This window comes from Hyaena hyaena, unplaced genomic scaffold, assembly GCF_003009895.1.
Source record: "Hyaena hyaena isolate Hyena2069 unplaced genomic scaffold, ASM300989v1 scaffold_21, whole genome shotgun sequence".
In the NCBI taxonomy this organism is placed as follows: domain Eukaryota; kingdom Metazoa; phylum Chordata; class Mammalia; order Carnivora; family Hyaenidae; genus Hyaena; species Hyaena hyaena.
This window is the reverse complement of record NW_024080653.1, coordinates 1,933,098-1,960,687: the sequence shown is the minus strand read 5'-3', so window position 1 is coordinate 1,960,687 and position 27,590 is coordinate 1,933,098. Positions and strand designations below refer to the sequence as shown.

Here is a 27,590-nt window from a genome sequence, read left to right as displayed (position 1 = left end):
CGGGCCCTGCTGACTGACGCTCCACTTATCCCCCGACAAGGGCGTGGGGGGGGGATGTTAGTGCTGCACAAAATGGGATTTACAGGAAGGAGCACTTGTTCAGCTTGAGTGCCTCTCGGGGGAACAGTCCGCTCGAGGGGGCACAGAGGTGACAGCTGCCCGCCCCCTGGGGCCACCCGCCCCCCCCCACTGCCTCCACGAGGAGGGGATGGCAGTGGCCCCGTCCACGGAGGGTGCAGGAGACGGGTGGGGGCAGGCAGACACGGAGGGACGGTGGCAACCAAAGGAAGAAGGCGGAAGAACCACAGCTGTGTTCTCGCAGCTCCGGAGGCCACAAGTCCGGATGGAGATGGACAGTCAAGGATGGGCTTCTTCCGGTGGGGGGAGGGGCAGGGGCAGAGCCTGAAGGAGACTCGCCCAGCCTCTGGGGACAGCCAGCCTTGGCTAGTGGGCACACCACCCGGCCTCTTGGCAGTGTGTGTATCCAAATGCCCTCATTTAAAAAAAAAAAAAAAAGTTTATTTATTTATTTTGAGAGACAGAACACCAAGCAGGCTCTGCACTGTCGGGGTAGAGCCCAATGTGGGGCTCAACCTCACAAACCTCGAGATCACAACCTGAACCCAAATCAAGAGTTGGACACTTGGGGAGGGGGGATGGGCACGGAGGAGGGCACTCATGGGGATGAGCACTGGGTGTTATGTGGAAACTAATTTGACAATAAACTATTTGTAAAAAATAAAAATAAATAAATAAATAAATAAAGAGTTGGACACTTGGGGCGCCTGGGGGGCTCAGTCAGTTCAGCGTCAGACTTCAGCCCAGGTCATGATCTCGCATTCGTGAGGTCGAGCCCCATGTCGGGCTCTGTGCTGACAGTTCAGAACCCGGAGCTGCTTCAGATTCTGTGTCTTCCTCTCGCTCTGCCCCTCCCTTGCTCACACTCTGTCTCTCTCTCTCTCTGTCTCTCTCTCTCTCAAAAATAAATAAAAATTAAAAAAAATTTTTTTAATGGAGAAGCTAAAGGCACCTCCCGGGGGAGTCTTGTGAGGCTGGAATGAGGATCTGCAGCAGTAAGAACGTCGCCTGTGGGCGATCAGCCCTGCACGTGTATCCGTCACGCCCAGGCTGCGGTGGGGCCGGCGCATGTCCGTCTTTTCTCATCATCGCTCCCAAAGGAGCCTTGGGAGACATTCTTCCCCTACTCACCCTCCTCCATGAAAAGTTAAAACCACGGGCACGCTGCCGCTCTGTTTACACAGTGAGGCCTGGGGAGGGCCACAGGCCATTGTGACGTCTCAGGTAGTTTCCCCCTCAAGAAGCAGGCTTCTCCTTTGGGGGTGAGAGGCCCCCACAGAGGACGCCTGCGTTAAGCCAGAGAAGGAATTCTACCGCCCTGGCCTCCCTTGGGCTCTGCGGTCAGGTCTGAGCGAGCGTTCTGGGGCTGCTTTCCTCGCTGACATGTGGGGCCAGGATGGACATTCCTCTGCCTGGAAGGAACATTCGGCTGACCGCAGCAGGCGGCCGGGAATTCGGAGCTGCTGGGCCAGGGTTGGGGGGCCAGGGCACAAGGGGGTGCTCCCGGGCACCCCTCCCAACTTCTAACTGAGACCCCAGAGCACAAACAACCCCTGTCAGGGGCCCAGAGACTTTGGAAGCGACCTCACCCCACTTCAAGCCTTCCTGAAGGTCCCTGTCCCTCAAGGCTGCTCCCTGGGACCTTATTTGGAAATAGGGTCCTTGCGAATGTAATTAGTTAAGACGAGGTCCTGCTGAATCGGGTCGGCCCTCGGCTCAGCCCCCGGGGTCCTAATAAAGCCACGTGGAGACACGAGGGGAAGTCGGCCACGGGACAGTGGAGCCACAGACTGGAGGGAGGCGGCCATGAGCCAGGGGGTGCCAGGAGCCACCGGGCACTAGGAAAGGCGTGGAAGGACCCCCCTGGAGGCTCAGGAAGGAACAAGGCCCCGCTGATACCCAGATCTCAGACTGCAGCCCCCAGAGCCTACAGGGAAGATTTTTGTCGTTTTAAGCCATCCAGTTCGTGGTCATTTTCTGTGGCAGCCCAAGGAAACTCATACAGAACGGAGGGCAAATCGTCTTTACTCCATCACAAAAGAAGAGTCTGGGTTCTCTTGGGCCCCTGGCGTCAGGAATTTCTCTCCAACCCATGCTCCTCTTGCTGAAGCCCCAGCGAAAGCTGCTACTTTCACGGCAGATGAAGGAAAGGTGGGGACACCCTTCACGTCTCAAGCCCTGGGCTGGCGACTCTCCACCCCATTCAGAGATTGACTGGGGAGGGCAAGGGCCTCAGAGTCAGAGGTCATGGATTCGAATCCTAACTCCATCGGACCGCTGTGTGACTTTGGGCAAATTACCTAACCTCTTGAACTCAGGGGTCAGCTCCTATAACAGCTGAATAATCTCAACTACCTCGAGGGGTGATGCGCAAGAGTAGACATAAAGCTCAATATCACGTGCTCAGCGATGCTCAAGATGCCTTTATTCCCTATCTGCAGAGTCACCCGGTCCCCAAAAGGAAGTATCAGAAGTCTTTTTTTTAAAGAAGTGCTACTTAATTTATTCATTTAATCAACCCCAGTTCAAATTTTTTTAATGTTTTATTTATTTCTGAGAGAGAGAGAGAGAGACAGCATGAGCAGAGGAGGGGCAGAGAGAGAGGGAGACACAGAATCTGAAACAGCTCCAGGCTCTGAGCTGTCAGCACAGAGCCCAGCGCGGGGCTCGAACCCACGAACCATGAGATCATGACCTGAGCCGAAGTTGGACGCTTAACTGACTGAGCCCCCCCAGGCGCCCCGGAAATATCGTAAGTCTGACCACAGAACAAAGCACTTCACTTTTTGGGGGATTTTCATACGATAAACGTTTCTCGGGCAACATCACTAGGAGGGGCTTTAAATAGTGCAGTTGGGGCTGTGATTTAACAAGCCCAGACTTGGAGTCACTGCTATAATACTGGATTTCGCATGTGGGTTGCACTTTCATTTCTTTTTTTAAATTTTATTTTATTTAAGAGAGAGAGAGAGAGACTGGGCGGGAGAGAGGGGCAGAGGGCGAGAAAATCTCAAGCAGACTCCACAGTCAGCTCGGAGCCCAACGCGGGGCTTGATGCCACGACCGTGGAATCGTGACCTGAGCCGAAATCAAGAATCGGATGTTCAACCGACTGAGCCACCCAGGCACCCTGGCACTTTTATTTTCAAATAATATATAATGGGTCTTGGAGCGCCTGGGTGGCTCAGTTGGTTAAGCGTCCGACTTCGGCTCAGGTCATGATCACACGGTTCATGGGTTCGAGTCCTGCTTTGGGCTCAGTGCTGACAGCTCAGAGCCTGGAACTGCTTCAGATTCTGTGTCTCCCTCTCTCTCTGCCCCTCTCATGCTTGCACTCTGTCTCTCTCTCAAAAATAAACTTTAAAATATTAAAAAAATATATATATATATGATTAGTCTTCTCTCCCTGGGAAGCTCCTAAAAAACGACAGTGAATGTAGGTGCCGTGAAACCATAGCCCACAGCAGGGCCACAGCCTCGGAAACGCCTAAGTGCAGAAGAAAAAGGGGGGAAGGACCAGGACATCTGAGCGCAAGGGCGTTCCAGTGATGGGGCCCCCGGCAACTCTCTGGACAACATCAGGATTCCTTCTAAAGGTCCCATTGCACAGAGAAAGAAACCAAGGCACAGCAAGGCTGAGTTACTTGCTCAGGGCTACACAGCTATTAAGTGGAAACATCAGGTACCAGTTCACCAGCAAGGGGTCTGTGCTCAAGGGTGGGCACGGGGGGGGGGGGGGGGGGGGGGGGGGGGGGGGGGGGGGGGTGGGGGGTGAGGGGGGCGGGGAGGGGGAGGAGGATGTCAGGACCAAGGCCATCACCTAGGGAGTGACATCACTGGGGTGGGACCCTCAGCACCACCTCCACTAACGCCCCGCCCCCGCAGGTGGTATCGCAGAAAGCACGTCCCTGTCAACATCAACCCTGACCCCGAGGGCCTGTCACCAGGTACAAACCTGGAAAGGTGTGTGCCCGGCAGGGGGATGGAGGGGCCCCCACGTCCACGGCCCCTCCCACCCCGCCGCCCAGTCTTCCTCCTGCTGGTGCTGGTGCGAGTGACAGAGGGCTTTTTAATCCCTCCTACTTGGTGCACATTTTTATTCCTTTCCTTTTTTATCTTTGGTGTGTGCACTTGGTGGTTGAGCCAGATGAGCTGGAACGGGTGGGCTTGGGAGGGGGCAGCCTGAGCGTGAGGAGGAGGAGCGGAGACCCAGGGCCACGTCAGGGAGGGGGGAGGGAGGAGGGCGGGCTGGAGAGTTCAGAGAGGCCCCAGGAGGAGGCGCCTTTGCACTTAACCCCATAGCGACGTTATTCCTGAGCCAGACCCCTCAGCTCCCCACGGCACAGCAGCCAGTTGAGAGGAGAATGAGGTTCTCCCGCCCCAGCCGCAAGCCGTGGGTGCCAGGCAGGGGCAGAAAAGAGGGGCAGCTCTTAGGGCCAGCAGGGCCTCCAGCCGGCCGGGTCCCACCATCCCTCCCAGCCAGGCAGACACTCCACGAGGAATCACGGGACCTTTTCACAACCCGCACGCCTGCCGCACGTGGTCACGTGGTTGCCGTGGGACCACAGGGCTGTGCAGACGACGCAGGCCGGCACCGTCCCCTCCAGGTCTACGATCTGGGCCAGTCCCTTCCTTGCCTGAGCCCGCTTCCCTCATCTGCGAACCACAGGCCTGGACAGGACCTTCCTCACTGGGCCACCAGTCAAGCCCGAAGTACATAATTAGTACCCAACAGAGGGAGGCTACTAATACTATTTATCACCATCGTTAACTATTATCACGGCTGCTTCAGCCAGCTCTCCAACAAAGTCCACTGGGAGCCGGGACACAGCCCTCGGGGCGGGGGGCCACCCCGGGCGTGGTGTTGAACCTCCCTCTCCCAGCAGAGGGGCCCAAGGCGGCCTGAGTCAGCCCGAGACACAAAATGTGCAGACCGCAGGCAGGGCCGAGGTGGGGAGGGGGGAACACGCGACCCAGGACCCGAAGGCAAGCTCCCAAGGAGGCCTCTGTTGCCCCTATCCCATGGGAAGGGGCTAGCAGATGCCCCCACCCCACCCCTAGGAGCTCCTACTTGCCCTGCCCGGGGGAGCACCCCCGCTCGGGGTGCCCAAACCCATCACACTGCCTTTCGGGCACTAAACCCTTCCCACGACATTTGCAAGGTACGAAAGCACAGCCGGAGCTCGAGACACGGGCCTGTGTGATTTCTGCACAACCGGGAAGCAACAGTCCGTTCCGCCTGTGGTTTCGTACCTGCAAAGGGAAAGAAGGCCGAGCCAGGGCTCTGGTCACCCTACTCCCCAGCCTCAGGGAGCCACTCGGAGGAAACTCGAGTATCCACGGCATTCGAGTTCTGCCTGAGCGCCCCTCACCTCGCACCCACGGGCTGACCACCAGCCCCTCCGCCGAGGACAAGTGGCCTCCTGGAGCAGGCCAGCCCCCCAGGCCCCCCCAGAGATGCAGCCAACAGCACCGCCAGTCACAGGGCCAGGGCCCAGCTGTCCCATACACGTACCCTCGGCCTCGCTCCGGTCATCCACTCGCTTCCGGCCAGGACAGCCCCCACCCCTCACCGAGAGGTCCCCTGAGGCCCCAGCCCCTCCTCTCGGCCCCTGAGGCAATCACCTTCTCGGCCCTCAATCCCTGACCCCTTGAATAAGCCCTCCCGGATGCCTGGGGAAGGAGGTTGAATTTCGTGTTCCTCCGGTGATTTACGAGGGTTGCATTCAATTAACACGGCATCGATCCCCGCACAGCTGGCCAGCGTGCCTGCTGCGCGCTGTGACTTTATTGCGAAACGAGGCTCCGAACACAGGTGCCCACAGACACGCTTGCCGAGAGAGAGACAGGCACGCACGGCCAGAAACACGAGCGCCGTGGGCGGGGACACGGGTCCTCTCTGTGACCGGCTCCCCGTCTGTTCCCCGCTCACACATACCCGCCCCCCGGATGTGAGAAACCCCTGCCCCAGCGCTGGCTTTCCCTGCAACTCGACCGCTCTCCTCCTCTGATTTTTGGCCCGCTTCGCCCCCGCCGTGACGCCGTGGGGGGCTCTGAACTTGACGGCGGGTCTGCCAGCCCCTTCCCGAGCAAGGGCAGAGAGCACCTGCCTCCTGCACCAAGAAATACACATACGTATCCACGCACATATATTCAGGTTAGAGCGAGAGGCAGGCAGACAGGCAGGCAGACGGGCTCTCTCCCCACCACGGACGGGAACGGAGCGGGAGTCGGGCTGTGCGTGGTTTTGGCGCGGGGGGAAGGGATCAGTGCCGCGTGAGGGGGACAAAGCGGGGTGTTGAAGCTGGCCTGGGGGACGCAGGAGCCAGACTCCGGCTCCCGCCCCCACACCCCAGGGCCCGGAGGATTTTTTTTTAATATCTCACGTGTGTATTGCATTGAAGACCCACGGAGATCACACTGTACAAGCGCACCCTGCCTGCCCTGCAAACAGCACCTCCCTGGATGTTGAGAATCTGTCTTTGTCAGGACGCCTGACCTGTTCACACTTATCCTCATGTTTGCTAGGTTTCCGCCCTGGAAGCCTGACTGCCCGTGTCACCAGCCGCCCGTCCCTCCCCACCAGCCCTGGGGTCAGACACGTGCCCCCCCATCTCCACCAGGAGGCTGTCCTGTTAGGGAGGGGCCCCGCACGGCGGGGGGGGGGGGGCACAACTGAGGCACGCCTTTAAAAGCGGCCCCCGAAGTGGTCTCCCCAGGTTCCATGCCCACCTGCCCACTCAGACCCCGGGGCCTCTAGGCTCAGCCCTGCCTGCGCGCAGGTGGCCAACAGCATCTAGGAGCATTTTCGAGTTTTTCTTTTTTTAAAATGGAAAAACCCCTCTGGTTTCCCAGACGAGAACCTCGACACGCCTCCTTCCGGCCACCTCTGCTGCACTGTTTATTGTTACTCTCATTTTATTGGGTCCTGCGTGCACATTCACAGTCGGACTCTGTTTATAGTTACAGAACCTGCTCTTTTCACATTGTCACTTATTAAAATCCCTGCGGGTCCTTGCCGACGTCCCATCTGATGGCGGCGTAAGCCCCACGGGTGGAGTCGCCACAGTCTGGGCGCTGTTTCCTCCCTGGCGGACATTTCAAGTGTTGTTCAAAGATTTTTAGTTTTTAGATTCTATTTTATTTTTTAAAATTTTTAATGTTTATTTCTGAGGGAGAGAGAGAGGCAGCGTGAGCAGGGGAGGGGCAGAGAGAGGGAGACACAGAATCCACAGCAGGCTCCAGGCTCTGAGCTGTCAGCACAGAACCCAGCACGGGGCTCACACTCACGAACCGTGAGATCATGACCTGAGCTGAAGTCGGACGCTTAACTGACTGAGCCACCCAGGCGCCCCTAGATTCTATTTTATTTCAAGTAATCTCGCTACACCCAACACGGGGCTCAAACTCACAACCCCGAGATCAAGAGTCGTCTGCTCCACTGACTGAGGCTGCCAGGTGCCCCGTTGCTCACACTTTCTGACGCTATAAAAAATGTCCACGGCCAACATGTTCTCATATGTGTCTCTAAGTCATGATTCTTCTCCTAAGACGGATTCCCAGCACAACACCACCAGGTCCAGGGCCGAGACCGCATTCCGCTTCTACCCTCACACGGTGGCCGGCGGCCCCTGGGTTTCAGCGGCTCCTGCTCCCAGGCGCCTCAGGACAGCAGCTAGGCACCCCCGTGTGGGCCAGCCCCCTCCGTGTACGGGGCGGGGATGGCAGAGCGCACGTGGCTTCTGTCTCCCTGCCACGCTCACGCGGTGACACATTCACAAGTCCCCGGCGCCCAAGGGCACGCAAACTACCTGCCTTTCCTCCCCCTCCCCCTTCGTTTCTTCAACGGGCACTTAGTGAACTCTGGGACCCAGAAGTCAAACAGGCAAAACCCCTGCCCTCACAGAACATACTTTCCAGCTCGGCAGACGGACGATGCAGAAACAAATCATGAAAGTACACAGGGTGAGGTGGCGATAAGCAAAAAGGGATGGGGAGTCCGGGAGAGTGGGTGCAGCTTGAAACAGGTCCTCAGGGAGGGACTCACTGGTGACACTTAAGCAAACACCAGAGAAAACCACGAGAGTGAGAGAACTGATTCACTTGGCTGGATCTGAGGAAAGAGCATTCCATGCAGAGGGCACAGCCTGTGCAAAGGCCCTGTGGACGGAGGGAGACGACCGTGCTACAGGAACAGCAGGGAGGCTGGTGGGCTAAAGCCCAGGGAGTGAGATGGAAGATGGCAGAGGAGGATCCAGATGCACAACAGGGCTGGGCACACGGGGGTCACAGGTCCTGGGTGTGATTGGGAGCCATGGGGGAGGTGGGGAACCGAGAAGGCACCTGGCCAAAATTGGTGTCTATTTTTAGGTAAGCTCCACGCCCAACGTGGGGCTTGAACTCACAACCTTGAGATCAAGAGTCACATGCTTAACTGACTGAGCCAGCCGGGTGCTCCTGAAACGGTATTTTAAAATAATCTCTCTGGTTGCTAAGTTGGGAATCGGCGGGGGGCGGGGGGGCAGGGCAGTGGGGAGAGGTGGGATTCTGGGCACATTCTGAAGGTGGGGACAATTTGCTCATGGACTGGACACAAGTGAGAGAGAGGGGGTCAAGACCGACTCCCAGGTTGGGGTTCCGGGCGTGGAAACAATGGGCCTGGCGTGGCCTGGGCCGGGGGGGCTGGGGAGATGGGGGGCTTGGGTGTGTCCAGGAGACACTGCGTTTGAGTCACTCCTGGGACACCCGGGTAGGCGGGCAGGTGGAGCTTTGAGGCTGAAGACATCCACCGGGGAGTCGAGAGTCTGCAGGCGGTGTCCACGGCCATCAAGCTGGGGGCTCGCTCCCCCTCACTCACCAGGTCCTCCACGTGCTAACCCTCCGGTGTTCTCTCGCCCTGACCGATGAGGACAGCGGGGCTCCGAGAAGTCACAGGAAGTGCTGCCGGCCACCGCGCCCGTCAGCAGCCACCACGCCCGTCAGCAGCCACCACTCAGACCCTCGCTGCGGGGCTCACTCCCTGGGAGCTACCGGAACTTCTCCGGCTGTGTCCTGGGCCAAGTGAGGGTCCCCTCCCCAGCAGGTGCACACGCCGCTCTTAGAGAACAGGGCGCCACCCTTGGTCGCCCCGTGTCCTCTCCGCCCATTCCGGAAACCCCGGCCCAGACTCCACACGCAGCAAGCGTCCGGAAGCTGCAGACTCCCATATGACTCGAAGGAAGAAGATAAGCCTGAAACATTGGTCATCTTTGCTGCTGCAGAGAAGCCTTGTGGGAAATTCAGAGATCATTACTGTTTGGCTTTAGGGTACATAATAGGATGCCATTTGCAGCAAATCTGCAAATTACCCCTAATTAGGTTTTCCGAGGCTAAAAAAGCAAAATAGGCTTTCCCGGAGGACATGCCAACCACGGGTAGGAGGTAACCGTCCAGAAGCTTCCGGCAGACCAGGTGGGGGGACAGTGGGAGTTGTTTGGGCCACAAATCATTCTGAAGCGAGGAATCCAAGCGCAGGTGAATAGAGCTTGCTGGAAACACACCAGCATGTCTGCAGGATCCTCACCTGCCTAGCCGCAGGTAGGTCAGCCCGGGGCGGGGTGAGGTGGGCCAGGGGCTGGAGTGCTTGTGCACACGGGAGGTGTGAGGCGGCGGCCCCTCCCCCCCCCATGCACGCCCTGGACACACCCACCATTTCTCTCCCTGAAACGAGAAGCAACAGTGTCCCTGAAATTGATGGCTCTGCCTATGGGGTTTGATGGGCTCTGCTGGTCTTGATGGATTGTTGCTATTTCCCTGGGACGGGATGGAGCTGGGAGGTGGCGCAGACTTCCCTTCCTCCCGCAGGAGATGAAGGGCAGGGTGGGGGAGGGAGGGGCAGGCCAGGCCTGGAAGAAACCAGAGAGGCCAGAGAGGTGTTGAACTGCTGACGGTAGCTCTCCCTGCCCCCCCCCAGCCCCCCGAGGGGCTGCAGCACAGCTGGGGGCAAGCAGGACGGGGAAAGGAGGAGACGGGGGGCGAGGGGCTGGACTAGAGGGACTCAGGCAGCAGCACAGAAGAACGTGGACCCCATGCACACGGAGAAGAAAATGATCTCGTGCCCCAGAGGGAAGGAACTCCAGAGGAGCCCAACCCCTTTACCTCCCTCTCCCCATTTCTGCCACCAGCCCGCCTGCTTCCCTTTTCCACACAGCAGTTAGAGCTAGCCTTAAAGAAAAAAAAATAAAAGGAAAAATACGAAGCCAGATCTATCACCCCCTCTTTGTGAGCCCTCCAGCAAACTCCCACACCTCTTAGAATATGTCCCAAATACTCACCACAGCTGACAAAGCCCTACGCCACCTGCCCTATCAGCCTGGCCTATCCGTCCCCACGCTCCGCCACGTTGGCTTTCCCATTGGTTCTTTTCCTCCAACACACTAAAGCTTATTCCTACCCCAGGGCCTTTGCACTTGTTGTGCTCTCTACCTCAAAGTCTCTGCTCCCAGCGCCTCGTGTGGTCAGCTCCTTCCCATTATTCAGAATCAAGCTTAAATATCACCAACTCAGAAAGTCCTTCCCAGACTGCCTTGTATGAACAGTACCTTCCTAGCCACCCACCCCCCCAAACCCTTCTGAGCACATATCAGTGTCTGACGTTATCTCACTTCTTTTTCTCAGTACTGCCTGTCTCCTCCACAGGACCGGGGACAAGGCTCATCACTGTGTCCCCAGCACGGGTAGCAGTGCCTGGCACTTAGTAGGTCCAGACTAGTTTCATGACAGGATCTGTCTAGCTTTGCTCTGTCAGACACTCATCCCAGGATGGTGAGAGAACGTCTAACCAGGCACCCAGTACCCAGCATCCAGCCACGGAGCCGACTCAGGAGTCAAGCAGTGTGGCCGGTTCCTTATGCTACCGGGCTCCAAGAATGTCATTCTAGTGCCTGCATTTTCCAAACCAAAAAAAAAAAGAAATCAAGGCAAAGATCTAATGACGGACACTCTCCCCCTGAGCTGTGAATTAATTGATATGAAAAGTCTTGCAAAGGAATAAAAACTAACCGACACGCAGCCACATGTTCAATAAACGGCTACGAAGAGCACAGTGGTTAGAAACGTGGACTCTGGACTTAGCGGGCCTCGGCCCAGAGCCAGGCCCAACCCCCTAGCTGCTGTGTGACTTTGGGTGAGTTCCTGAACTTCTCTGTGCCTCAGTTCCCTCCGCGGCACAGCAGAGATTAAAGCACCCGCGAAGTGGCGGTGGAACTGACATCGCCGCTGAGGTAAGGCAATAAGGATGGTGGCCGGTGCTCGGCCAGCTTTCGGTAAGTGCCACGTGGCGTGAGGGTAGTGACATGGGCATCAGACGACCGATGTCCAGGACATTCAGTCAGTAAGGCCCGTGGGCGGTGGGTCCCGGGACTGGCAGCCCAGCCCCCACAAGCTATGTCAGAGGACCCCAGGCCACTCCAAAGGAGGGGTCCATCCTGTACACGCCCCCCTCGGGCCAGCCAGGGCCCCCCCGATGGCCAGGACTGACCGCCAGCCCTTGAGCAGCGGGTGCCTGGAGCCTTGGCTTTCACCTCGCACGTGCTGGCTGAGGTGCGGCGTTCCTGCACGCTGCCTGGAAGCCTGGATTTCCACTAGATTTTTCAGCACTAGAACATTCTCAGCAAGTCACACTGGCCAAGGAATAGCTTTCCCTAAACTGTGTGAAGTGTGGGTTTCAAACTTACTTTTTAGCAGTGAGAACACATCGAGCAAACACCCCTTAGAGAGAACCCCAAAACTGAAACGAGGTCAGGTGAAGCTCATCTCCCTGGAATGGGGGAGGGGGGAGGGCTGCAAGCCCCGACTTCACACTTCCTCATTCTCTGGGGTTCCGATCCCTGACACACCTAACGCATGATCTGGTTTCATACCACAGGCTCCTCAGGCCGCTGCTGGGGCACATGGGACGGTGGCCCAAACTCTTGGACATCTTTGGATATTCTGGACTCAGTGGGGAAATATTTAGAACGAATAAATCAAGAAATTCTTTTCGGCCATTGGTAGAGGAGAGAGAGTCGCCGGCGCCATCCCATCCACACCCATACTGGACAGTCAGCATGGACACGGCTCAAAACCGCCGTGTTGAGTGAAAACAGCAGTTGCAGGAAATGCACTGTGGGATGCTAGTCACGTGTGGCACATGAACCCCACACACCACACACCTCCACGTGCCCTGTGGGCCAGAAGCCCTGAGGCCAAACTCAGGATGGTCCTTGTCTCCACGGGGGCGCAGGTAAAGCACCTGCAGCTTTCACCTGTGATTTTTATCAAGAAGGACAAAAGGGAGTCGGGCCACCAACATGACGTAGTGTTAACAGCTGTTGAATCCGGTGGTGAAAATGTGCTCTGGTAGTATTACCGTGTGGCTTCCGTATTCTTTAGTTTTCTGCAGGTTAGTGGAAAGGGGGCTGACTGATCGTGCCCCCCTCCCCAGCTCTGGGAGGGCATTTGGAGGCTGCAGGGCAGCCGCCCCTTCCCCCTCCCCCCACTTCCACACGCATTATGTCCACCCCTCCCCCACTCTGAGTGCCACTCTCCGTCCAGGGACCCCTTACCTGTCCACGGCAAGGTGCCCGTCACCAGCAGCCCGGTGCGGCTCACTGCCATTCTCCAGCCGGGCCAGCGCGTCCATGCGTTTCACCATCAGCTCCAACAGGTCACTCATCTTGCGCAGGACGCCTCGGGACTCCGGCCCACCCAGCACTGCAGATGGGGCATGGGCACGGTCAGGGTCAGGCGCAGCTGCAGTGTGGAGGGCCCCCCTGCCCCCCGTGGCCACCGGGTGTCTCAGACTCCAGCCCCACTCCCACTCCCCCAGGCCAAAGAGGGGTCAGGAGGGGCACCTGGGTGGCTCAGTCAGTTAAGAGTCCGACTTCGGCTCAGGTCATGATCTCATGGTTCATGGGTTCGAGCCCTGCATTGGACTCTGTGCTGACAGCTAGCTCAGAGCCTGGAGCCTGTTTCGGATTCTGTATCTCCCTTTCTCTCTAACCCTCCCCTGCTCACACTGTCTCTCTCTCTCTCTCTCAGAAATAAATAAAACATTTTTAAAAAAAACAACAACAAAGAGGGGTCAGGAGAGTGAGCCCTCTCCACTCCTCACCCCTGCAGGACAGAGGCAATCCCCCCCCCCCGCTTCATTGTGCTGGGGTACAGAGCCCGGGGCCAACCTGCTCCCTACCACCTGGGTGACAATGAGATCATCTTAACCTCTCTGGGCCTCTGTTTTGTTGACTGTCCTGGCCAGGCTGTTAAAATCCAGATTCTCAGGCCCTAGTCTCCGTCTGCCGATCACATCGCTGGGGCGTGGGGCCCAGGCACCTGCAGGCTGCCTGCCCCCCACGCGGTGTGCAAACACAGGAGACTTTGTGAGCCCCGGTCAAGGGGCTGGGGGCGCTGTTCTCCTGCTGGCCTCTGGGCCCCACCAGGCCCCCGCCCCACTCCTCTCCCCCAGGCCCCAACCGTCGTGAATCTGTCCTGACTCTCAGTTGGCCTTTGGGCTCCCAAAACATCAAGTCCTGGGCTGAGGGGCAAGAGAGACCTCGTGAAGAATAAAATTAACTGAAAGCAAGGGGCTTAGACCAAGATCCCATTAACCAGCCCAGATTCCTTTCTAACTGTCCCCGATCATTGGTGCCACACGCGCGAGGGTGGAGAGCGGTCCCCGCCTTCCTTTCCAACCAAATCATGTGCCAGTTTTAACGGCCCCTCCAAACGGTCCACAGGTACTGGGTTCCAGGTGCTGCGCCCCCTGCTGGGCTCCATTTTGGTCCCCAGGGGCCCGGCTCTGACCCTCTCACAGCAAAGGAGCCCCATTTACGGAGGCCTGAACGCTTCCTGGGGTTCCGGGGGGGGTGGCCTTAGGTTGGGTCCCCAGAACTGTGCCCGGGAGGGTGGCGAGGGTGCCGGGGCACGTGCACACCACCTCCTGCGGTCACTGCTGAGGGCTCTGCTCCCAGAGACTGCCAACCTCTGCTACTCTCCGCCCGCTGGGGGGGCGGCACGGCTGGTTTCAGCAGCCGCAGGAAGCCCCCCCCTTCCCCCCTCCCCCCCGGCAAAGAAGTGCAGTCACCAGGCTGGCCCGAGTGCATCGGCGTCATGAGGGCCAAGGGGTGGGGCACCAGCAGCATTCGCTTCTCAGGGAGGAAAGGCTGGGGCCCAGTGAGCTCAGAAGGGCTCTCGCCTGTCCCTGCCTCCAATCTCCGACGTGGCCGTGTGGCCAAGGGAGAGTCATGGCAACATATGGGCCTCTGCGTCCCCAACTGATGTCACAGGGCCAAGAGGGGGCAGCAGAGAGCATGGCAGGCTACGGAGAAGTTGGGGGGCAGGGGTGGGGAGGAGAGGGGAGGCAGGAGGGGGCTGATCTCCCCTGTTCCAAGCTTAGGACTGAGCTGAAGAGGGGAGGCCAAGAAGGCTTTGTGTCACCAAGGCTGCTTGTGACATTTCTGCTTGGATTGTCCCCTGTATCCCCTGGCTCTGAGCCTGGCCTGGCCCAGCGGCTGCTACCACTTCCTCTCACTGACTAAGTCACCTCCTGGCTGGGGTCCCCTGCCAGCTGAGCCCACCTGAGGGCCTGAGGTCAGAAGGGAGGCCACCAGGAGGGGGGAGGGCTCAGTCACGTGCTATGGAAGTGACAGCTGGCCATCAAGTCCAGAGCAGAGGGAGCTGCAGCTTCCTTAAAGAAGCTAGGACCCCAGGCTCAAAGCACACACACAGACACACACTGACACACACAGACACACAGAGCCGCCCAAGAACAGGGGTGGGGACGGTGCTGGAGAAAACACAAAAGACACACAGTCTCTACCCCATCTCCGCGCCAGTAGTTGAAATCACGAGAGATCTTCCCACATTTCTCCTCCTTGGAAAAACTGAGTGGATTTTTAACAAACCAGTTGGGATTAGGAAATTTCACCATTGCGTTAAGTGAAGCCAGTTTTTCCCACACTCTGCCCCGCCCCACTCACTGGGTACTCAACCAGTCAATCAATCCAGGAAGGTATATAAATAGCTTCCATTCTCTTTCAACTCCACAGAATCGGGCCAATGGTTAGTCTTTCAAATCACTCTCATCCCTGAGACCCCCACCCAAGCCCATCATCAAAATGTAACACCTGGCTCTGAAGTGATGCCTGGAGCACAGAGTAAAACAAGAGGGGGTTCCCATCATCTCAGCTAGAAAAATAAGGGACCATCAGATGATCTGATCTGGCTGCTGCTTGGTACCACTCCTTGAGTTGTGCAGTGCGTCGCCTGCACGGCCTCCCTGGGCAGCCCTCATGAGCCAATGCGCACAGCTCAAGCCGGGGTGGCCTCTTCCCCAAAGGTGTGAGATGCAAAAAGGAGAATGAGACCACGGCTGGGGACACCCTAAGTCAGAGCCCCGCCCCCCCCAGCCATGACCTGGTCAGAGCACTCAGGCCCAACGGGACCACAGAGTCTGGGCAGCAGCTGGCTTCTGCAGACGGGGCGCCCCAGCGATGCTGAACCCACGTCACTGCTTCTGGAGTGGTGCTGTGCTCCCAGGCAGGCCTCGGGCCTGGCACACGGCCGCCCCTCTCTCTGGGCTCACCTCAGGCTTCCTCCACTCCTCCTCACTGCCCGAGCCCCTCCCTGGAACCTCCCTGACGCAGCCTCCCCACAGACACACCCCGAGCCCCACTGCACAGGCCGCAAAATCGCTGCTGGGGCCAATATCTGCACCATACGACAGCCGGAGACGCGGCAACCCCAAAAGCCGAGCACAGTGGCCTGGGGCAAGCCAGAGTGGGGGTCACGAAGCTGGACTCCACCTGCTCGGCCACCAGCCGCTTCGGTGCGGCACGCAGAGGCATGCCACCCTCCCTCTCTGGGCCTCAGTTTCTCCTCCTCTAAAATGAGGGCGTTGGACTTACTGGACCCTGAGATGCTATGGGCTGGGACTCATGTTTTGGCCCTTCCCGTCTCCAGATGAGGGTCATAGGAGAAGAAAGAACTGTCCCTCTCAAAGTTGGCGGAATCCCCTTAGGGAGAGAGAGCTCAGGGTGGCCCAGAGCAGAGGGACAGAGAGAAAGCTAAATGACCCTGCGTATTCAGGTAGGAAGAGGGGAGATTCCTGGCGCAGCCTGGGAGGGGAGGAGGGAGAGCGAAGACAGGGCAGGGGTGGCGGGACAGCCAGAGGGGCTGTGCAGGGGTGGGGGGGGCACGCCAGCTGCAGGGATGCAGGAGGAAGCCGCCCTCCGCTTGCTCTGCTGAGCAGTGGTCGCAGCGCCCGTGCCGTTAACCCCCACCTCTGTGCAGGGGCTTCGGGGAAAGCGTGTCCTTCCCTCTAGGTCAATGCCAGGGACATAGAGGACACAGGAGGGAGACACAGATCAGAGCAAGAGGTGTCCAGGGAAACAAAAGCCCCCCAGAAAGTCCTCAGAGATATATGGGGCTCTGGATTGCCCTTCATAGGAAGGATTAATTCTTTAAAAATGTCAACAGAGGGGCGCCTGGGTGGCTCAGTCAGTTGAGCGTCCGACTTTGGCTCAGGTCATGATCTCACGGTTTGTGGGTTCGAGCCCCGCGTTGGGCTCTGTGCTGACAGCTCAGAGCCTGGAGCCTGCTTCGGATTCTGTGTCTCCCTCTCTCTCTGCCCCTTCCCTGCTCATGCTGTCTCTCTCTCTCAAAAATAAACAAAATTAAAAAAAAATTTTTTTAAATGTCAACAGAAAGGGTGACCTCAGGAGACCCAGGGGCTTAGGGACGTGGCTAAGGAGACAGACTGCCCCCTTTCCGATGAGTCTGTAAGGCTAATTCCATCAGACTAGACCAAGACTGCAAGATGGTCCCCAGCCCCTGGGGGGCTCAGGGCGGCCCCTGCTGTCTGCAAATGACACAGACGGGCAGTCCCTGAGGCCTCGGCGGCAGTCCCCACCACTTCCCGAGGAGCTCCTGGAGCACCCGGCTAGCTCCCTGGCTGCCACCACCCACCCAGGGACCGCTGGCGGAGCAAGCTCCTGCCGTGGCTGGCCCTGAGTCACCTCACCACTCTCGGTGTCGGCTGAATTGAAAGGTATTTAATGTGAGGCCCCAGAGACACAGCTCAGAACTCACACGCGTTTTCTCCATATTTCCACATAAACAAGGAAAGCTGGGATGCCAGGAGATACAGAGAGAGGTGCCTGATTTCCCACCCGGGGCCCCTCCGCTCCCCTCCCCGGACACACTGTGTCTGTCTGTCTCTCCCATCCTCCCTTGTCCCCACCCCACCCTTTCTCACTGGGTCCTGGAAATGGAAGGAGCCCCGGGAAGAGACCTCCCTGACCCACCCATCTATTACAAGCTTCTGAGAGAAAGAGCCCCCTAGCACCGAGGTCCGAGGCCAGAGACAGCCACAGAACAAGGAAATGTTTCTCTGATGTTCCCCAAGTTCAAATCCTGGCGGGGGGGGGGAGGGGGGCGGGCTGCGCAGGAAGGTCTGGCAGGGCGAGGCCACGCAGTAACCCTGCGTCAGCCACATCGATGAACCAAGGCCCCTGCCTACAGGCCTCTCCCCAGAGACGGCCTCCGACACCTGCTTCTTCAAGTCAACACAGAGCCAGGAATGCACAGGCTCAGGGAATCTCTAGCAACATCGGGAAGGAGGCTTCGATGCAACTTCGCATCCGGCCCCCTGTCGCAGGGAAGAGGGAGGGGCATGCAGAAAACCCTCCCCCAGGGCCCAAGCCACTTGCAGCTAGAGGGAATGAGGTTAGACTTCTCCCAGTCCTGCTCCCCACCAGCTTTCTCCCTGAATCGGCAGACGAGTGCATAGAATATAGAAGGGGATTTTTATCCCCCAAAGAGAAAACTTCATTACAAAATATAATCTGGCCTAGAGGGGTATCTGGGGCCCCCCCAGGGAGATCGCCGTCCACAGAGGCTACGGCCAGCCCCTCCTTTTGGAGAACACCCTTCTTCCACCCGTCCCCCTCCCCAGCCTAGTCCTGGGGTGACCCACTTCCCTCCCAGGCTTCACAGGCCGGGAGAGGGCAGACTGTTTCTGCAATTGGGCTCAGATGGTTCTGTTGACCGATGCACGGATTTTTTTTGTTTGTTTCCTAAATGGCAGCGCCTTCCTGGGTTTCCTTCTCCAGATTCTGCCCTGGGGCTGCTCAAACACCAGGAATAGAAGGCTGCAACAACCCCACCCCGCCCCTGCCCTCTGGGGTCCCTCCCCAGGCCCCTCCCGCCTGCCCCCTCCAGCTCATCTTTTGCTCAGGTGGCTCCTCCTAGCCTTCCCCTCAGGGCTGCTCGGGGCACAGTGTGGGGGTGTCATCTGAGGAGGCGTGTTCTGCAGGATCGGGATTTTAAACCCACAAGGTAAACCTGGGCCTCTTCCAAGTCTCTGCTTTGGGCATCTCCAAACAAATCAACTTAATCCGTGAAAGAAATGGGGGGTGGGGGGAGGGAGCAATGAAAATTGGGATATGAACTGAGTCAGGGTCAGTTCTCCAGGGTTCTGATGCCTCCCTCCTCACCCATCTCTTGCCCCCCCGCCCCCCGCCCTCCACCCACCTGTAGGTCCATGTTCTGAGAGCTTAGTTTCCAGCCTGGGGACCCGGGGAATGTGACACCGTTTCGACTAGGCTGCAGTGGCTCGGAGAACTGAAGTCACAACCCCCAGGAGACCCGGCAACTTCACTCTCTGGTGTGTACCCTACAGAAATGCCTGCGTGTGTCCCCCAGAAGACAGGTGCCAGAATGTTCCCAGCAGCGCTATCCACACAGACCCAAACTAGAAACAACGCAATGCCCACCGCCCCAGGAGTGGATAAACATAACGTGATGCAGTCACACAATGGAATTCACACAACAGCTGTGAAGACAAATGCCTACAACCACACACCAGGAGATGGGCGACTCTCACAAACAGAGTCATGAGAGGAAAAGGCACACACAGAATCCGCACAACGCGATTCCACCCTACGACAGCCTGAAGAAGACGCACAACCCCTCTGCGCTGGGAGAAGGTATGGTCCGGACATCCCTGGGGCAGTCGTCAGCGGGAGGGGCCGTGAGGGCACTTGGGGGGGGGGCGGGGCGGGGCTGAGCACGTTCTGTTCTTTGATCTAGGCTGCTGGGTGCATGGGTGCGTTCAGTCTGGGGATACTACACTCCACTAGAAAGTGTAAGCGTGTGCATGGGTATGCGTGCACACACAGACACACACATGCCTCTAATCTAATTGCATGACCTTGGGCGAGTCCTCTGCCCTCTAGGGCTCTGCCCACCCCTAGGACACAGATCTGGTTGGCGCTGGACTCCTGCCACCTCTACAGGCAAAACTGCAGAGGGGCACCTGTGTGGCTCAGTCGGTTAAGCGTCCGACTTCAGCTTAGGTCATGATCTTGCAGTTTGTGGGTTCAAGCCCCGTGTAGGGCTCTGTGCTGACAGCTCAGAGCCTGGAGCCTGCTTTGGATTCTGTGTCTCCCCTTCTCTCTGCCCCTCCCCTGCTCATGCTCTGTCTCTCTCTATTTCTCAATAATAAATAAATGTTAAAAATTTTTTTTTCAAAACTGCAGAGTGCATGCACAGCAGGGCTTCTGCAAGCCCCCCGGCCACTGGACCCAGCCCTGGCCAGGGAGATGAGCAGAAGGACCAGAGCCCAGACATATGTCCCTTCTCCCCCAGCCCCAGTTCCCACCTTCTTGGATCCCTAACCTTTCCGGAGGTCCAGCCTCCTCAAGCCCCTCATCCTAGCCACGGACAGACACGCCCCCTCTCTGGGAGTGGCAGCCAGGTAGTATGAGCATCCATCCGTGCACCCCACCTTCTCACGCTCCACCTCTCTACTCACCCACCCCCACCCATGACCTCATAGCCCTCCCCAAGCTTCCCCTCAAGTGTGCCTTCACAATGGCCCCGCCCTTCCTCTTCCAGCCTCTATGCACGCGTATCTCCAGTGTAGAAATCCCAGCACCTCCTCGGCCCTTTTCCCTAAACAACCTTTTCTGCACTGTCCTGTGTCCCCGTCTCAGACTGAACACCTCCAGTAAATATGGATGGAGCATGCACCATGTGCCAGCTGCTTCGAGAGCCCCTTCACGTGTGTAACCTTAATACCACTCATGGCCACCCTGGGAGCGCAGGTATCGTCCTCATTTATCGGAGGAGAAAACGGGAGCTCGGGGAGACTGAAGCAAGTCTCTGCAAATCAGAGCTGGGATACATTCATTTACATCCAGGCTTGAATGACTAATAAATGTGAAATTCCTGCCAGGGGCTTTTGCAAGTGTAAAGAAATACATGTGAAACCAAAGGAAGAAATCTAATGATGAGACACCAGATGGCCTAACCAGGGCCCCTGAGAGCATCCACCCTGAATGACAGCCCATTCTACTTAGGGTACATTTGCCATTGGGAATAGGGGAGCCACATAGCTGAGCCCTGGTGGGAGGCGGGGGTGGGGGGATGAGGAAGTGGACTTCAGACAGAGATCTCTGCAGAGTAGCCCACCGAGCCAGCCTGATGAATAGTTCCAGAAGCCTCATCTGTCTCAGCTGCCCCACTAAGTTGGGTTCCTCCTGCCCACGGTCACCAAAAGAGCCTCTACACTGTTCACCACTCTTAGACCTCGAGTAGGAAGAGAGGGGAAGAGGGCCATCTTTGGGGTATCTCCCTGGTCATGGCCCCGTCATACCCCCAATGAGCTCATTCAGTCCAGCCCCCGAAGATGGTCATTATTGTCCTTCTCCGTAGGTGAGCTAAGTGACTTGGCCAATGGCACGCCGCCAGGAGATAATGAACCAGGGTACAAACCAGGTCCATCTGGTCCCCAAAGCCCATGCTCTGAATCTTGTTCGACTCCCTCACATGTATTACGTGGGCAAGGAGCCACGAAGGTCCGGACTGGGTCCCAAGAGCTCAGATACGAGACACACGAGCCATGGATGGTCTTCCCTCTGACTCTGGCCCCCACCTCCCACCCCCTGAGCAGTGGCCGCAGCCTGGGTCAAAAGCACAGAGAATATGTGTCTCAAAGGGACAAGTGTCATATTCAGAAACATTCCCCCCTCCCCCAACACACACACTAAGGAAACAACTCAAGCAGCCTCTTCTGATGCCTGGGAGATCTCAACTCAAAGGCCCTTTCCTGGCCTGAGAGTCTTCTCCAGAAGAAGCCTGATGATCACAGCTGGCACCAAAGCCAAAGCAGCGTGCAAGGTCATGCGGCGCAAGCCACGGCCCCTTCCCACGCACACATCCGTAGACGAGACAGAGACCCAGAAAGTCCCTTGAGCTTGCTAGGTTCAAAGGCCTCCTTCTCCCCAGCCCACAAACCCCCGCACCCATTTCTGACTCGCCTTTCCCCAGCAAGATACCTTCTGTGCGGATGGTGAAGGGGGAGTCCCCCGGGCGCCGCGTAGAGAGCTGGCCTCCCAAAGACGTCATCAGGAAGCACAGTGAGAAGAAGCCGATGCCCAGGACGAAGAGCCTGCAGTGAACAACAGGGCGGGTCGGAAACAGGTCGGCGGAACGCACCCCGACCCAGCAAGGGCCCTGTACAAATGACTGGGTGAGGGCGTGCGGATGAAACGGGGCTGAGCTCCTGGCCAGGTCTCTCGTCACTGCAGAATAAAGACAGCTTGACTACAGGGAGCTGGCCACGAGCCTCACACAAAACCCCAAGGGACAGTGATACAGGCAGAGATCAGGCCAAGTTCAAGACTCCAGATAGAGCCTGGCTCATTAAGCAGAGGTCCTCAATGTGCGGTCCCCAGGCCAGCGGCAACAGCATCACCTTGGAATTGCTAGAAATGCAAAGTCTTGGGCTCCAATCGTAGGCTTACTGAATCAGTCAGGGGGTGGTGCAAAGCAACATGTTTTAACAAGCTCCCCAGGCAACCCTGATACATGCTGAAGTTTGAGAACCACCGGTGTCGATGAAACAGCAGGACCCGATGCCAGCCAGAGGGCAAGGGATTGGTCCAGACAAAACCCACCTGGATCCCATCAATCACCTGGGCTCAGCTCAGCTCTGTGCACACAGGTCTTGCCAAGGCCATCAGTCATGAGCTGGCTCAAACACCTCCTTCTCATGTTCGAGGCGGGTGGCGTGTGCCTCCTCCATCCCTCCCAGAGGGTACAATCTACAAGGCCAGAGCCATGTAGCCGCCTTCTGGGCCCAGACTATTCCTGACCCACATCTTCACCAGGCAGGCACACAGTCGTTGGCAGCTGCTGGACTGATTGGTCGGGGTGAGTGGACACCTGTGCACGGGGTGGCGTCTGGGGAGCACATTACCGCACAGCTCAGGACCCAGCTGGCCCAAACAGGACTCTTGTTCATTCCTTCAACACATAGTTGATTATTTCCCAAGTTCCTGCTATTTGCATACTCGGTGCTGAGCCTCCAATAAGAGACTGAGCTAACCGGCACCATCTCAGGAAGGCCAGAGGTGGCAGCTTTTCGGGGACCTTGCATGTATCAGAGGACTTGCAGAGCTGAAAGGGGAGCCCCCCGTCTGGTCAGAGGAAGGGACTCCACCTCCTGTGGAGCCAGGCTCACCACAGGGAGCCCCAAAAGTCCTGCTAGAGACCTCCAGCCCTCTCACCTCCACCCGCCACCCTCAGCCCCACATTTCTTTGTATCGCCATGCAAGGCTTGCTTTATGCATTTTTTTAAAAAAATTTTTAATGTTTTATTTATTTCTAGGAGAGAGACAGTGTGAACAGGGGAGGGTCAGAGACAGAGGGAGTGACAGACTGAAACAGGCTCCAGGCTCTGAGCCGGCAGTCAGCACAGAGCCCGACGCGGGGCTCGAACCCACAAACCACGAGATCATGACCTAAACGAAAGTCGGACGCTTAACCGACTAAGCCACCCAGGCGCCCCCTTGCTTTATGCATTTTAATCTTCATTATTTGAAGCTGTCAGAGCAGTATTTAATTAAAACTTGGCCCATTAAAGAAAACACACGGTTGCAGAAGAAAATAAAAGCACAACAAAATTCCCCACCCCATATTTAAATGAAGCTGTTAGAGATTAAATTGGAGACAGAGAACAACCTCAAAGCAGAGAAAGCACTGGGGGCTTCCCCCAGGAGGTGACAGAGAGGACAGGTGAGATGGCACAAGGCACTGCTCCCTCCCCTCTGAGGGTCCCTCACTGTATTCCACCGAGCTTGAGGATGGGTCCCTGGGACCCCAAGATAAAGCCAGGTTGGTCTCAGGACAGCAGCCAGAGAAACAGTGTAGGAGGTGGGGGGCGGGGGGGGGGTTGTTCACTCAGGAAGATTCTGAGAATCAACTGTTGTCCCCTCAGCTTGAGGACAAGGACGGATTCCTCAAGTTTATTGTCTCTTGCTCCCTCAAACCCCCTCCCCAGCCTTGGGATTGTATTTAGAGCTGGGGACCTGGGCTGCAGGGCCCCCAAAAAATCTGCCATGAGAATGGGATCTAAACTTTTAGCCCAGAATCTGAAACCCCAAACACACCTTATCTGCATCTCTCTCTCTCTGCCAGACCCCAGTCCCAGGGCCATTTATGGTGGACTCAAGTTAAAATGGTTTTGTCCGCCCATGTATCCATTCAAAGAATATTCCAGGAGCAACTACAGAAAGAAGCTCTGGGAAAACTAAAGGGAACAGGGCTCCCAGCCTGCCCTTAAAAATTAGCAAGTAGAGGTGATGTGGTTAGAGGCCAGCCCCGGGATGTCTAAAGGGCACATGAGGACTCCACTGCTGGCTGTGAGTTCCTGGGAGCCTAGGGAGACCCTCGGTGAATATACAGAACTCGAGGGGAGGGGAATCTATGCAATAGCACCTCTGAATCCTGGCTTCAGATAAGAGCCTGAAAGAGCCAGGACCCCAAAGGGAAGCGGCTCTGGGGAGCGGGCGCTGTCCATGGTGCTGGATCCAACAGCCCCCCTCCAATTGCACCAGAAAATGTCCAGCCAGAGCTCAGGTGGTTTGGCAGACCTTTCCATGACCTGGGGGGCGGGAAGACATGGGGTGGCAGAGACGGGGAGAGGACCCTCTCCACGGTCAACGTCAAACAGGATTTCGCTGGAGGAGTAAGGCCCTTTCCCGAGACACCCACTTCCCGCCCTTCTTCCCAGGCTAACCTTGGGTCAAGCCACCCCGCTGTCTCCTGCCCAAGGCCGTACCCTTGAGACCACTAACTCTACGATCCTCCCCTCCCGCATCCTCCAGACACCAGACACCAGACACCGGCGGTCCATCGTGAGCCCTGCCGTCGGGAAGGCAGTGTGCTCAGCTCCACACTACAGGCCCAGCCCATCCAAGGGCTGGAGGTGTGGTGGGGAGGCCAGAGACACCTGAGCCTCGGTCTCTCCGTCTGGAGCTGGGAGGGAGACCTGATGGAAGGGGCGGGGACTCTGGCCAAAGGCCTGGAGGGGAGGGGCTCAAAACTGGACCCTCCTGCAGCCCCCCTGCGCCTCTTCCTGCCTCGTACCTGCCCCAGCGGAAAGGACCCTCCTCCACACCGACCCTGTGGCCCCAGCCCGAGGGCGACCACCGCCCGGCCCTCCCGCTCCCTCCGCGGCCTCTGCCATCCAACTCCCCCCCCGCCCCGGGCAAAGTGGCTCTCCGACCCCGCTGGGCACCCACGGCTTAACATCTCCTCCCCAACCCCGGCAGCAGGTGGACTCCGCGGGGTCTAGGGAGAGCAGCCCCGCTGGGGTCTGGGGGCCCCTGGGATGGGTTCATCAGAGCTCAGCCAGCCCCGCGTGGCCCCAGCTAGACTTGACCTAGACTCGGCCGCCCGAGGTTGGGGTGGAGGGTGGGGGCATCCTGCCTGCACGTTCCCAGAGGTCCCGGCTCCCGCTACCCTAGCGCCCCACAGAGCCGCCCCTGCCACCAACTCTCCACCACCCCCAGCGGGGGGGGGGGGGGNTGGAGGGTGGGGGCATCCTGCCTGCACGTTCCCAGAGGTCCCGGCTCCCGCTACCCTAGCGCCCCACAGAGCCGCCCCTGCCACCAACTCTCCACCCCCCCCCGGGGGGGGGGGGGGGGGGCGGGGCGGTGGCGAGAGGGTTGTCCTTGCTCCAGTTTCGGGGAACCTTCCGTTAGAGACAGGCCCGCACCCGGCCGCGCGAAGGGGGGTGCGAGCAGAGGGCGAGGGCAAGGCGGTGGCAGAGGTGGCCGACGGAGCCCGGAGCTCCACTCACATGCCGGGTGGGGAAGCCTCCCCGCCCAGCGCACCAACTTCGCCGCCGGGGTGGGGCCGGCTGAGAAGTGGGGAGAGCCCCGAGGGGCGCGGAAGGGGCACCCTGGCGGGGGCGACTCCCCGAGCCCAGGGCCGCAACCCGCGTGCGTTCTGTCCCCGTGGCCATCCTCGCACCCCGAGTCCTCTCCAACTCCGGACATGTCTCAGAATTACACGCCCCTCCCCACCCGAACCCGAACCTCGCCTCCATCCCTTTTACAGCCCCACGGGCCATCAGCAACGCGAGCCGCCCCCCTTCTCCCGCTGGGGCGCGCACCCTCGCGGGGAACGACCTCGCCCCCGACCCCTACCCCGCGCCCCCTCGGATAAAAAGACCTCCCGGCGCCACCCGGGAGAGAACTTTACCGAAAGGGTCTCAGGGTGACCAGGCATCTTCTGACCATTATCTTCCCCTCCGGGTTGACTGCGATCATTGTTCAAACTTGTCTGGGCGAGGAGCCGCGGGCAAGGCCGGGCGCCCCGTCCCGGGCCCTGCTCCCGCCGCGTCCGGGCCGCGAACCCGCGGCGAGCCGAAGCCGGGTCTGAGCGAGGCGGCGGTGGGCGGTGGGGGGCTCGGCGGCACGCGCGGCTCGGGGTCGGCGCGGCCTGGGCGGGCGGGGCAGGGGAGCGGCGCGGCTGCCGGAGCGCGGCGAGGGCGCCCAGCCGGGCCGTCTCTGCGTCTCCGCCCTCCCCGCTTCACATCTCCAGGGCCGCGCGTCTGCCTGCTGGGGCTCGCTCGCTGGGCGGGACGGCGCCGCGGCGCGCAGACGGGCTCCCCGCCGCGGGCGCCCTCATCCCCGGACCCGCGCCCGCGGTGCCGGCTAGAGGCTGCCCCGGGCCCGCGTCCCGGCCGCCCGAGCCTCCGGGCCGCGCCGCTCCCGGGCCCCGCGCCGCGCCGCGCCCATGGCTCTCGGCGAGGGCGCCCCGCGCTCGCCCTGCCGCGCGCTCGCTCGGCTGCCCGCGCTCGGGTGTCGGGCGTCCGGCGTCCGGCGTCCGGCCCCGCGCCGCGCTACGCGGGGAGGCGCCGCATTGTTTCCTCGGAGGCGGCGGCGGAGCGGCTGCTGGGGCGGCCCGGGAGCAGCCGCCGCGCTTCCTCGGCGCGCCGGCGCCACCTCGTGGCTGCGGCCCGGCAGCGCGCCCTCTCGGCCCGGGTGGGTGGGCGGGGGTCCCTGCTCCTCCCCCCGCCCCCCAGCTTTGCAACCTCCCCAGCGCGGCCTTCGGGAGCGTCGGCGGGCCCCCAGCCCCGCTTGGGCTCCTGTGGAGCACAGAAAAGGTTGGCGCTGGGAGAAGACCCCCACCCGCCCCTTCCTCCGGTGTCTGGGCCCTTCCTCCAGTCTCTGCCTCTGCCCCTCCCTCCCCCGGTGGGCTTCTGTCCTGGCCCCTTCACACCACCTCCGAAGTCGCTTTGCAGCCCTCACCCATCCTCTGGCCCTCTCTGGTCAGAAACTGCAGCGGCTCCCCTTTGCTTACTGAGCTAAGTTCAAACTCCGCCTCTCAAGCTTAGGCGCATCCACTGAGCCCAGAAGCCAAGGCGCGCTGTGCAGACCCGGGCTCTAGTCTCAGACATTCGGTGAACAAGTGGGTGACGCAGGCAGATCAGGGAGACTGCAGAGCCTTGGCTTCTCCACTCTGAAATGAGAGTGACCTGAAGTTGGCTAAAGCGGCTCTTTCCAACTCTGTAATGCATTTACATGCCTTCGACCCCAACCCCCTCTGCTTCTTGACTTTGGAGATGTTTGCCACTGCAGGAACCCGTCAGCAGCTTCTACCAGCCCACAGGCCAGTGCGGCTCCCAGGGCCAGGCCTGCATCTGACAAAACATTCAGGCAGAAACAGCACGTGCCAGACCAGACCTTGACCCTGAGGACATAGAAGCACCTGCTGGGAAGAGCCCACCGCCTCAGGCCACGTTAAAAGGATCTGATGATCCTGAGAATCTTTCCACCGCTGGTAGTGATTCCTGGTAGTGATTCCGCAGCCTGGTTGAGAAGAGGAGAGAACCTTTCTTCTCACCCACCCGGCCCTGGTCCCCTCCACCTGGGGCCCTCACCCCCTTCCCCTTTGCCAGCGCACCCCCCGGGCTGTACTTCTGAGCCACTCCTCACCAGCAATGACTCCTGCCCCTGCTTTTTCCGCCCCTTCTTCATCAGAATTCACCTGTCCCATGGTCTATTATCTCATCGCCTTGCTCTCTGCTAATGTGAAAGCCAATGATGAATTGGTGTTGGCGGATTAATGTGTTACTCCAGCTAGGTAGCAAATTTGCATGGAACAAGGACATGTCGACCGAGCCTCCGTGCAGAGAAGTG

General features: G+C 58.9%; 1 protein-coding gene across 3 annotated transcripts in view; it reads right to left on the bottom strand.

Annotated features, from left to right (window-relative positions):
- The window catches only part of MGAT5B (alpha-1,6-mannosylglycoprotein 6-beta-N-acetylglucosaminyltransferase B), a 66,210-nt gene extending 40,415 nt beyond the window's left edge, over positions 1-25,795 (bottom strand). For all 3 annotated transcript variants that reach the window (XM_039226621.1, XM_039226623.1, XM_039226622.1), the window contains exons 1-3: positions 25,648-25,795; positions 21,435-21,547; positions 12,663-12,810 (exon numbers count right to left, since the gene is read on the bottom strand). In XM_039226621.1, the coding sequence (XP_039082552.1) occupies positions 12,663-12,810; positions 21,435-21,547; positions 25,648-25,715 (329 nt within the window). In that variant the 5' untranslated portion in view covers positions 25,716-25,795. The remainder of the gene's footprint in view (positions 1-12,662; positions 12,811-21,434; positions 21,548-25,647) is intronic.
- Between the last annotated feature and the right edge of the window lie 1,795 nt (positions 25,796-27,590).